The sequence below is a fragment of the Cervus elaphus genome, chromosome 4 (assembly GCF_910594005.1).
Source record: "Cervus elaphus chromosome 4, mCerEla1.1, whole genome shotgun sequence".
NCBI lineage: Eukaryota > Metazoa > Chordata > Mammalia > Artiodactyla > Cervidae > Cervus > Cervus elaphus.
This window is the reverse complement of record NC_057818.1, coordinates 35,560,613-35,571,570: the sequence shown is the minus strand read 5'-3', so window position 1 is coordinate 35,571,570 and position 10,958 is coordinate 35,560,613. Positions and strand designations below refer to the sequence as shown.

The window sequence follows — 10,958 nt, the reverse complement described above, 5'->3', positions numbered from 1 at the left end:
CCCGGGATGTCCCCACTGAAGGGTGCATTATCAATTTATTTTTTATTATAAACAAATAAAGAATAAACCACAAGTCAAGGGTCTGGACTCCATCTCTGAGAACCAAAGACCTTACAACCAGTGAAATAATCTTATACAACTCTAACTGAAAGCTATTCAAAAACCTCTGAGTCCATGTAACCAAACTGGACTGGGGAGCTAGGGCGGGCAACAGGAAGAGTCCAGTATGGATGAGCCTGGCTTTGAGACCCGGAGTTGGGAAGCAGTGGCGAGGAATCCACCTCTGTTCCTCCTGAAGGGTGGGGCAGCTTAGTCACTACCAGAGCCATTCAACATCCCACTAGCCTAGGGCATAGAAACATATATCCACCTTCTGCTCTGGGTGGGAGCAGAAGATGGGGACAGAAGGGGACATGGGCTAGGAGCCCAAAATGAGGGTGCTCATTTAGGCTCTGCTGCCAGAATCCCCTGGGGAGGTGACTGCCAATCTGTCCAATGGACACAGACATCAGAATGGGTGGTCAACAGGACTGTGCATATGGGCTGGAGGTGACCCAGTTGCCGCCCATGGCCTGGTCATAGCATATGTCCAGGGAGGTGATGCTCCTTGGATCTAATGACTCCTGGATCCACTGCCAACCTTCAAGCCCAGGCTCAGACCTGTGATACAAAGCCAGGTATGAACACATATTTCCCTGGCTCAGGATCCAGGTGGGGTCTCTAAGGAATGTCTCTGTCCCACCACCCTCATTTCCACCTAAAGACAAGGGTGCCATAGGCCCAGGGAGAGCTGAGAAAGTGCCGGTAGGTACAAGGCAAAATGGCACTCACATAGGACAAGTCCTCCAGGCCCTTGCCCAGGATCTGCCCTGACACACAGCTGCTGTCTGAGCCACTGGAGCCACTGGCTGATGGGCACTGGGAGGAAACCTCTGAGTCCTCAGGAGCTGGGAAGGGAGGCCAAATGAGCCATCAGCAGGGGAGGCCCAGACCCCAGTCATGCCCTCCTGCCTCTGGAAAAGCCCAGAAACCTACTCAAAGATGGCTGACTGCCCAGCTCGGCATCCGTCTCCAGTGCTGCTTCCTCTGGGAAACTGGTGGAATACAGGGGCCAGCGGAAGCCCAGAAGAGCTGGGTCTCTGTGCAGATGCAGGTTGAGGGACCCCAGTACGGAGCAAGAGGCAGGGTCTCCAGGAAGGGCGCTTGAGGCCCCCAGGTAGGGGCTGTCAGAGTCAAAGGGAGCCACAGCAATGGAGGCCCGAGAGCGAACCGCTGCATGAGAAAGAGAGTCCGGCTGGACCAGAGCCCAGCTGGGCTGAGGTCCTGAGGGGAGTGCAGGCTAGTGCTGCCAGAGGCCCACATCGCTCCCTGAGCAGCTCTCCCCACCCAACCCCCGCAGCCTGTCTGCTACCTCGGCACTGCAGGATATAGTTGACAGTGCGGTCGTTGATAGCTTCTTCGCTGGGTGCGATGTCCCGGAAGGCCTTGTTCCCCACACCCATAGACACCATCTCAGCCATGCGCACCTCTAGGTGGAAAGTGGATATCTGGACATCAGCCTGACCCTTTATCACTTCCCCTCCTCATATAAAGTCTCTCCTGGACACCCATAGCATGTGGACTGTCCTGTGCACCAAACACTCAGAGGCTTACATGTCCTCAGCCTGAGATGGTGACATCAGGACTGCCTGACTTGAGTTCTTTCTCCTGTGCTGGCTGTTGCTGCTGGACCTTTTTCACCCTCCCCAGTGTTTCCAGTTCCTGAGGCCTTCCCTGGGGCCCCTCTGGGACAATGTAAGCTCTCCAAGGAGGGGATCATGGGATGAAATGGGGCAGACACTCACCCTTGTTGTGGACGGCCTGCCTCCAGAGCAGGCGGGAGATGTCAGCTGTCCAGGCCTGCTTGGTGGCCAAGCTGGTGGCTTGTAGCACAAAGGTGTCCTTAGCCTTGCGACGGCGAAACCAGATCTCAAAGCGCAGGTTGTCGTCCCCACAGCACTCAGTAAGGCCAAGGTCTGCCATCTGTGTGGCCAGGAGAGGAGCTCAGTGAGGCTCTAGGGGTGCTGGGGTTATGGGGAGGGGCTGGGTGGGCCTACCTTGAAGGACCGCTTGTAGGTGAACAGGTCGATGCCTGTGGGTCCTTGGCGAGGCTTGCTGAAAAGCAACAGCTCCTCAAAGAGGAAAATGCGACGCAGGGATTTGTGGCGCCCACAGCGGACTGTGAACTCATCCTGCCGGACCAACTGGCCCTGTTCCTTGAGGTTGACCTGCCAAGTGGGGGTCTGGTGGGTGCCTGGCCTCTTCTGCCCCCTCCTTTCACACCCACTGCCCCTGGCCACCACGGCCTGCCAAGACTCACATCACAGCCATGGATGGCATCCATGGCTAGCAAGTCATTGCCGTGTCGCAGCTGAAAGTGCACGAGGCTCTGGGCAGCCCGCAGGGCACTCAGCTCCTGTGCGGGTCCCCCGCAGGCCCGCGCCAGCTCCTGCAGCAGCAGCGCGTACTTGCTCATGCGCTGGATGGGCTTCAGCAGGTAGGAGGCCAAGTCCAAGTGGTCCCCCAGTGCCTGCTGCTTGTCCTGCCAGGCACATCAGACACCGTCAGGGAGCTTCCCGTTGTTTGCTCCATCCCCTCTCCCGCTACAGGCTCAGGCTCACCCACCCTGAAGAAGACGTGACCATAGCTGGTCATCAGGGCATCAGAGCGCGGTTTATTCTTGCTGTAGAGTGCGTACATCCCAAACTGCACCCTCTGCAAAGATACACAGTTTGACCAGGTGCCAATGGGCCAGCATCCAAGGGGGTCAGACCACTCTCAGCTCGGGAGGCCCAAATTGCCGACGTGTCCCCAGAAGGCCTCCCACCGACAGATCCTACCTGCCCTGCTTGGAGTGACGGGTGATCTGGCAGGAACAGGCGCTGTGCAGGGAGGGGCTTGCCTACAGGGCTCTGGGGAGGAAGTCCTGCACACAGCCCTGCCACTCCCACGGCCCCAAGAGCTCTGCTCTGGTCCCATCTCACCTCGGACGACCCTTCCCCTGTTCACAACACTAAGCTACACTGACCCGTCTACTTCTTAACCACTGGGCCTCTTTCCTGCCCAGCACGTTGTACTTGATCTTTCCTCTGAATGGAATGCTCTGACTACAGCCCCTCCCTCTGGCCTTAGCTCAAACATCAGCTTCTCTTAAGATGCCTCTCTAACTGTTCTCTCTAAAGGGGGTACCCCGACCTCACTGATAACTCACCATCACCTATCTGGATGTTTTTCTAACCCCAATTATAATCTGGAATTATCTATTTTACACTCACATCTCCTCTGCTAAACTAAAAGCACCCTGAATAACAGGGGCTGGTTGGTCCTGCTCATAGCTGTACCCATCACAGGACCTGACACCAAGGTCAGACCCAATAGCTCGTTGTTGAGTGTGGCAGGATCAGCCAGGGGCCGCGTGGCCTGTGGGGCTTACATGGCGCAGGAAGGCATAGGCCACCCGGGGCGGGTGCTGGGTACAGGCCTCCAGCTCACGCAAGAAAAAATGGCGGTGGAAGTCCCACAGCTTCTCCAGGTTGCCAAAGAGTTGGGCACGCTGGCCACGGAGGCCCTGGGGCACATCAGGGCGATCCAGCTCAGGGAAGTAGTTCTCCATGGTGTAGTCCAGGGCACGGACATACTCCCTCTCCGTAGCCACCATCTCCGCCAGCACCAGCTGAAGTCTACCAGGGAGGTGGAATCAGGACCCAAGACATCTGCCCTGCCACCACCCTCCCTGCCCTGCCCAGTCTCTGTACCTGTTGGGGCTCCTGGGGTCACAGCTCCCTGGAGGAGGCATGGTGGGGCATGACCCTGACTGGGCACCATCTCCAGCCTCCGGTCTGTGGCAGGCAGGTACAATAGCCTCATGGTGGCACTGGTGGGCAGGTTCTCTGAGACTCAATCCCAGATTCCGATCAAGGCTATAGGCCTTTCTCAGGGGAGGGACAGCAGGTACCGCTGGGACCCGGCTGACACACAGGCTAGCTGTGCTACCCGTCGGGGGTGACTTGCGAGCAGCTTCTAACTTCTGATCCAGGGCCAGCCAGGTGTCCTGGCACCGCGCCCAGGCCCAGCGGCACTCCTGGCGAACGCCCTCAGATCCCAGCCCTGTGGCTAGAGCCCACATCTTTCGGAAGTGGGCAGGAGGCAAGTCCGGGTGCTTGGTCCAGTGCAGCTGCAGCCGCTGCAGCACAACCCCTGGGCACTCCTGTTCCAGCTCTGCCAACACTTGCCGCCCCTCCTCGGCCCAGGTCAAGGCCTGCAACACCAAGGCCAGATGGGCGCTGAGGAAGGATCTCCCCAAGACTGCTGAGCCTTCTCTATCTCCCCCCATCCCCAAAGAACGGTGGCCCCAGGCTGCATCCCCAGTGGATTTGGGCGTCAGACTGAAAACAGGGAGAGAAAACAGGCACGATATCCTTCAAAGCTCAGGCTGCCGTAGCACTAAGCAGCCACCCCTCTGACTTCCCTGACCACCTGGAACCAGGGACAGGACCCCTCACCCACCTGCTTGAAGAACTGCAAGAGTTTCTCGGCATCTGCCAGTCGCTGCCGCCGCTGGCCCAAAGCCCTAGAGAAGTCGGCCAGCTGGGTTCGCAGGGTCAGAAAGCGGGCCCCAAAGGGGCCCAGTTCGGCCGCATCACAGCCAACCAGTGGCTGCAGACATTTCTCCCCTCGCCTGACCTGTTCCTGGAGACAGAGTCGGGAATCAGCAAGTCTAGGCCTGGCATTGCAGTTGCTGAGCCCAAGTCTTTTCCATGGATGTCTACACGGCATCATCAAGTCACTTCTGTGAAGACTAAAGCTCCGCAACCCCTCCCCCAAACCTCTCTCTCTGTGCTCCTCTCCACAGCCAAACTCCCTGGAGAAACCGTTATTTTCATCACTACTTCTTAACTATGTTGGCCTTCTGCAACCCCACTCTACTCCCCATCCCCAGCGCCTCTCAGGCTTCCTCTCTTACCATTCAGTAGTACCAAACCTCTCTCCTCTAGCTCCCCTGACCTCTCCCCTTCTCCCTGATTCTCCTTGGCTTTCTCTAGTACTTCCCCCCTCCTGATCCCCCATCCCTTACCTCCGTTGTTAAACCTTGATGTTCCTGAAGACAGCCCACTCTCTCCCCTCAGGCAATCATGTGCAAACATACTTCAAACATCACCCGTACACCTACAACCACCAAACGAGCCTCGACACTCAGCGCTCCCTCTCCTTCCCTCATGGTCATTTCCAGGGTACATCCAAGGCTGGACAGATGAATGCCCTTTCCCCCAGAAGGCTCGTCTCTCAGGGAACAGTACATATTCACCTTTGTAAACGCTTCTCCCTCTTACAGCCTCGTATGTATCCACCATTGAATCCCATCAACTTCTCAAATGTTATCTCCTCTGCCACCATCCTGGCCAGAGTAAGCATCATTCCCACCTGGACCACAAGTGCCTCTTCAATGGACTCTGCATGTCCATCCACCAAGTCACTGTCTACCCAGGAGTTATGGTAATATTTCTAGAATACAGATCTGATTATATGATTTTCCTGCTTAAACTGTACTCCATTACAGGATCCAGTTCCTGGCCACTGGCCACTCTTCCGGCCTCATTTTACCTCATCTCACCCCACTCTCCCTCCATCTTCTGCTCTGTATTTCATCCTCAATGACTTTCTGATGGTTCCTCAGGCAAGCCACACTCCCTCCTATCAAAGGACCTTTGCACATGCCTTTTGCTTCCTCAGTCTGAAACATGTCTTATCTCTAACCCTCTTCTGCCTGGTTAAGGTCAACCTGTCCTTCAGATCTCAGATCAAAAGTCACTATCACGAGAGAGTTTGCCCAAGACCCTTCCTCGTTCAGGACTTTATCATACACTCAGATAGAAACACCTGTATTGCTTCTCTCTAGAACTTTGGCACAGAAAGAACAAATGTGCTCAGTCGCACAGTCACGTCCAACTCTTTGCAACTTATGGATGGTAGCTTGCCAGGCTCCCCTGTCCATGGGATTCTCCAAGCAAGAATACTGGAGTGGGTTGCCATTCCCTTCTCCAAAAAAGAATATATACATGACTTTCAATCTTTGGTTACAACTGATCTCCTCTGCTGGACTGTAATTTCCAAGAGAATAAAGACTAGATTTACTTTCACCCACTCTGCATTCCAAGTTTCTGGCAAAGTGCTCCAATACCTACACAAGGAACAAGTAACCAAACTCACCTGAGCAATCTGGTCCAGTTCCCGAAAAGGGCCTTGGGCCTGAAGCAGCATGTCCAGTGAGGGCTCCCTGGGCTCCTCAAGTGCTGGCCAGCCCACCTGCTGAAGCCACACTTCTATCTGGAGGAGTATGAACAAGGAAAGGAGAGTTGCTATGGGGTGGGGTGATGCTTAAGATTAGAGGTGAGGCCCACCTGGGCGGATAGTTCTCACCTGGTGCAGCTCGCCCTCCTGGGCCTCCAGCGTCTGGACCAACTCCAGTGCTTGTATTCGGCGGTTACCCTGCAGGGTCAGTTGGTGCAGCAATCCATCCACGCGGCCATACAGCTCCTCAACCTCATCCACTGCTGACCTGGTGTGTGGTACACGTCTTAGTGCCCCTTCCAGGTGCCTAGCTCTACTTGACCCTGTCTTGGGACCATAATCCTGGCTGGTCTGGGCCAGACACTGAGTCCTTGGCATGGCATATGGTGGGCTGGGGCAAGACCTGGGCTTGTACCTACCTGTAGTCTGGGCTCAGGGTCACCTCTGGCACCTCTTGCTTTAGCCATGTGAGCTCCAAGGCTCCCTGGCATTGTAGCCATGCCAACCGTGGAGAGTCTAGCACATGCTCCATCAGGACCCGTGCCTGCCGCAGCAGTCGACCAACTTCCTATGGTTAAGAGCAACAGGCGTTGGAGGCACGTGTGGGAGAAGGAGAAGATAGGGAGAATTTGGGGAGGTGTCAAGAGGGGACACTCACCCCAGACTCCATGGGCTGGGGCACAGCCTTCATGCTCTCAATGGCTCCCTGAAGCAGGGCACAAACCCCCTGGCAGCTCTGTAGGAGGGCTTCCAGACGCTGTGAACAGAGGCAGGCATGACCAGCACAGAGCACAGGGCTGGTCCCAGGCATCTTGAATCCCAGGCCACTGCAGCCAGCTATGCACTGCTCAAGCCAGCCCAGGGGAGGCTCCTCTGCTGACCAGATCGCCTGCCTACCCACCCAATGCCCCACCCAGTGTACTGACCATCCGGAAGTCCAGCCAAGCCTGGTGACAGTAAGGCAGGCCTCCTCCTAGTGAAGTGAGCAACTCTGAAGTGGAGATGTGGGTCAGCAGGCTTTGGTGAGAGGATAGATGCTCTAACTGCAAAAAAGAAGGTGTAGTGGACTCGGGCCTGGTGGGGACTCACCCGATCTCCACCCTGACCAAAATGGCTCAGTACCTGTAGCCCTGCAGGCACTTCCTCCGGCAGCTTTCCCACCAGCAGCACACGGTGCACTGATCCTGGGACTGCTTCCTGCAAAGAATCTGAGCTCAGCCCTGATCCCGACCCTACACGAAAGGAATGGCTGGGGGGAAGAAGGGAGCTACAATCCTGTACTCACTTGCAGTTGGCTGAGCCCCCAGAATATGGAAGAGCTTGGGGAACAAATCCGGGCGTCCACCAGTACGGTCAGTCCCAAGGTCTGTACTTTGGGCCTAAAGGAGCAGGCTTTGGTTGAGTATCTATTTCCCCAACCCTGCCATCTCCTGGCTCAGGTTCTGTCCCCCAATCTCCTCCCCCAACCTGGGGATGCTTTGCAAGTAGAGCAGGAGGCGGACGAGCTCATGGCTGTTGCACTTGGGGTGATTCCAGGCTGAGTTATGGGCACACAGAAGCAGCACTGCCCGGCCTTCTACATCTCGAGTCCCTGTGGGAAAAAGGCAGTGAACATCTGCTCAATCAAGCCACCCCACCTGTACCACCTTTAGTGTCTCCCAGCTAGCTACCTGGCAGGGCAGCCATGCCACTGGCAAGCAGCTCCCAGGCAAGGTCTTGGGCCAGGAGGCAGTCAGTGGACTTCAAGAGCCTGGATCTGTGGGAGTCTTGGGGAGGAAAACTGTTTGGGTCTACACTGGGCAATCTACCCAGAGACCCCCTATTTGCACCTGGGCTTCAGCCTGAATAGGATCAGAAGGACCCTCCCTCCTTCCCTCCCAAGACTTCCCTGGCCCAGCCTTCCTTACCTGCCTCCAGTAGCCCTGACGACATCTCAGATAAAAGACCTCCATGGTTCACAGGGTCACTGTCCAACCCTTCAGGGTCCAAGCGGACTGGCATGACCCTGCCTGAAACTGAGTGCCCTGCCAAGTCTCCTTGGCTGTCATTCTCACCCTGTGCCAGACTAAGGTGGGAAGACATTGGACTTAGGAGGATCTCCACTCCATAGGAGGCTGGTTCATTCATCTGGACAGAGAACCCTCCTAATGTGCCCTTCTGGCCATGCCCCGACTCATCTGCAACCATCTGTCCTGTGGGTGATTGAAGCTCGCCAGGCAGAGGGCTGCCCTGGAGCTCCTCCCCAGCTGCCCCTGCTGGTGGGCTTGGAGGAAGGGGGTTCTTGGCCTGCATCTGGGGAGCAGGTTCCCCCTCATCCCAGGCATCTCTGAAACTGCACACAGCAAATCTCCAGTCGGTGGCATGGCCCTGGGACTCTGGAGACTCATCCCCATCCTCCAGGGGCCCTTCCATCACCCCTTCCTTAAAGGTGGGCCTGCTCCAAGCAAACGGGAGAGGAGCTAAGCCCTCGGTGTGAACTGAGACCTCAGCTCATCCAGGAAACACGTTGAAGATGGCCGGGTAGGGATCAGCGGGCGATGCAGGCGGAAGGCACTAGGCCGTAGGAGGCACCAGTCTTGGTGCCCGGCACCGGGAGCACAGCGGCTGTCGCAGTTGAGGCCTGAGGAGGAGAAGGGAGAAGGTCTGGGGTCTCTCCCTCCAGCTCGGGACCGGCGGGGCCGCGCTCCTGTGGGCCTTCGCCCAAAGGGCCCCACGCTGGGCCGGCCTGCGCGGGTGGGACGCTCAAGGCGGGGGCGGGGCGCCGCCTCGTGCTCGCGCTCACGCCGGCCCGGCCGACCCCGGCCTCGCCACGGGCACTCGCGCTCCGGTTTCCTCGCCCGCCCGCCGATCACGCTCACAACCTCAGGACGCGCCGACGTGGTAACGCGAACCCAAAACGCCAGGCAGCCGGAGCCCTCGAACGTACCGCATCGCTGCCTCGACGGCGGCTACGGTGCGCAGCCTCCAGACCGCGGGGGCGGGCACGGGCGCAGCAGGGAACGCTGCGGCGCCGCACCGCCCCCTGGGGGCCGGAGGACGCAGCCACCGCCCACCCCGCCCGGCCCGACGGCAACCGCCCGAGCCCGAGCCGGCCAGAGAGCGCCCAGACGCCGGCTCTCGCAGCGCCCCCTGCCGAGACGCCCCTTCGTACCCCGCGGGCCGGGACGGCTCGGCTTCACCCCCGGGACTTCCAGCTGACTTTGACTTGGCTTCTCAGTCCGCCGGTAGGGGCAACGACCAGCGGCCTTCCCACGGCGCCCACGCCCCCCGGCCTGCTCAGCGCGCCAGAAGCGCTCCCCCGCTTGGAAGGCGGCGTAGGTGCGCGAGGGTGAGTGAGCCAGGGGTCCGCCTGGGAGTGAGGGAGGGGGCTGGCGGAGTGGCGGGGTGGGGGTGGGGGAGGCTTCTGCTCTTAAATGCACGCAGGATGGAGGGAGCACAGCCCCAGCCTCCCTGGGCAAAACAAGGAGCGCTTCTGTCTGCCTGGAGACCCCTAGGAAGAGAGACTCCGGAAGCCCAGACCAGCTGCTTCATGCTGCTGGCAGCCAGTAGGGGTATCTTCATGGAGGGAGGGGCCCTTCCATTGCAGCCCCTCTCTTCCTTTCCAGTCCTCAGGCCCAGGCACCGAGAGACAGCTTGTATGATCCCATGATGGGATGTGGGGGCTGCTGTCTGGGCTAGAGGGAAGGAGGGAGCTCTGTAGTGGGTGCTGACCCAGATTCGCCAGAATCCACCAGGCCCGGACTCTACACTCCCTTGCGTTCTTGGCACTTCTGTCATATACACCCTCTCCCCAGCTCCACACCCCCCTACCACAAAGTCCAGCCAAAGAGGCTGGGACCGAGGACAGGATTCAGGAAGCAGAGGGCCAGGTGTGCCCTTCCCCTTACCTGCTGGGTGAGCTTTTGCAACTCAGTGCTGCTTGAGCCTCATCTTACTCACCTGTAAAAGAAAGAAGGAAAGTCGTTCCTTTCTCCTGGGATTCCCCCCTGAGAACTAGGAAAGACCTGTATGTCGGAGGTCCACTTGCTGCCAGCTCTTGGGCTGTGTTGGAGCCCTGCCCTTCATTTCATGCTCCGTCAGAGGATCCTGAACTGGTGAAAGTCACTTGGAGAGCTGACCTATGAGATCTCGCTCAGCTCTGAGGTGTGAAATCCCTTTGGGGACATGTGGGTCTGGCCTGACACTTCCCCAAACTTGTGGGAAGATTATAAGAAGGTAGGCTATGTGGCCAGAAGAAGACACTGTGCCCCTTAACCTTATTCAGGCCCTGGGTTCCTTGTAGAGAGAGGGCAGTGGCTACAGTGGCTTCCCTGGCTATAGGGTAGTCACCTCCTTCAAGAAGCTGCCAGAGGAGGGAATCAGGGCATCAGAAGGAGCACCAGCAATCCTCCCCTCCCCACCGTTGCAGCTGCCACATCAGCACCAAGTCAGCCTCTCAGGAGCCTCCTTCTTCAGGGGATGTGGCTGCGAGTGAGGAGGCTTGGGGTTGTCCTGCTCCATCCCCAACCCCCGGCAGGCCTTCTCATCCCACCCTCCTCTAGCTTCAGCGAGCATCAGGACCAGCCTTGGCACCCTCCCCAGCTGTCTTAGAGCCGCCCCACTGAGTCACTGCCTCCAGCTCTCTCCCTCCC

General features: G+C 58.0%; 1 protein-coding gene across 9 annotated transcripts; it reads right to left on the bottom strand.

Moving 5' to 3' along the window:
* Window positions 1-16: 16 nt before the first annotated feature.
* Window positions 17-10,877, bottom strand: PLEKHG4 (pleckstrin homology and RhoGEF domain containing G4). 9 transcript variants are annotated; one of them, XM_043898733.1, is made up of 23 exons: window positions 10,657-10,867; window positions 10,215-10,266; window positions 8,235-8,947; window positions 7,998-8,093; window positions 7,795-7,918; window positions 7,613-7,706; window positions 7,450-7,524; window positions 7,254-7,370; window positions 6,986-7,084; window positions 6,747-6,895; window positions 6,457-6,595; window positions 6,247-6,363; window positions 4,546-4,728; window positions 3,795-4,297; window positions 3,473-3,719; window positions 2,665-2,754; window positions 2,360-2,581; window positions 2,097-2,267; window positions 1,845-2,022; window positions 1,412-1,528; window positions 1,036-1,272; window positions 832-947; window positions 17-660 (listed from the first exon to the last, which is right to left on the bottom strand). In XM_043898733.1, exons 3-23 carry the CDS (start codon window positions 8,737-8,739, stop codon window positions 655-657), a joined length of 3,585 nt encoding a protein of 1,194 aa, XP_043754668.1. In that variant the 5' UTR covers window positions 8,740-8,947; window positions 10,215-10,266; window positions 10,657-10,867; the 3' UTR covers window positions 17-654. The 9 variants fall into 9 exon arrangements, with proteins under 9 accessions (XP_043754668.1, XP_043754662.1, XP_043754661.1 ...); XM_043898727.1 differs by having other exon boundaries at window positions 17-947; window positions 10,728-10,877; XM_043898726.1 differs by having other exon boundaries at window positions 17-947; window positions 10,657-10,868.
* Between the last annotated feature and the right edge of the window lie 81 nt (window positions 10,878-10,958).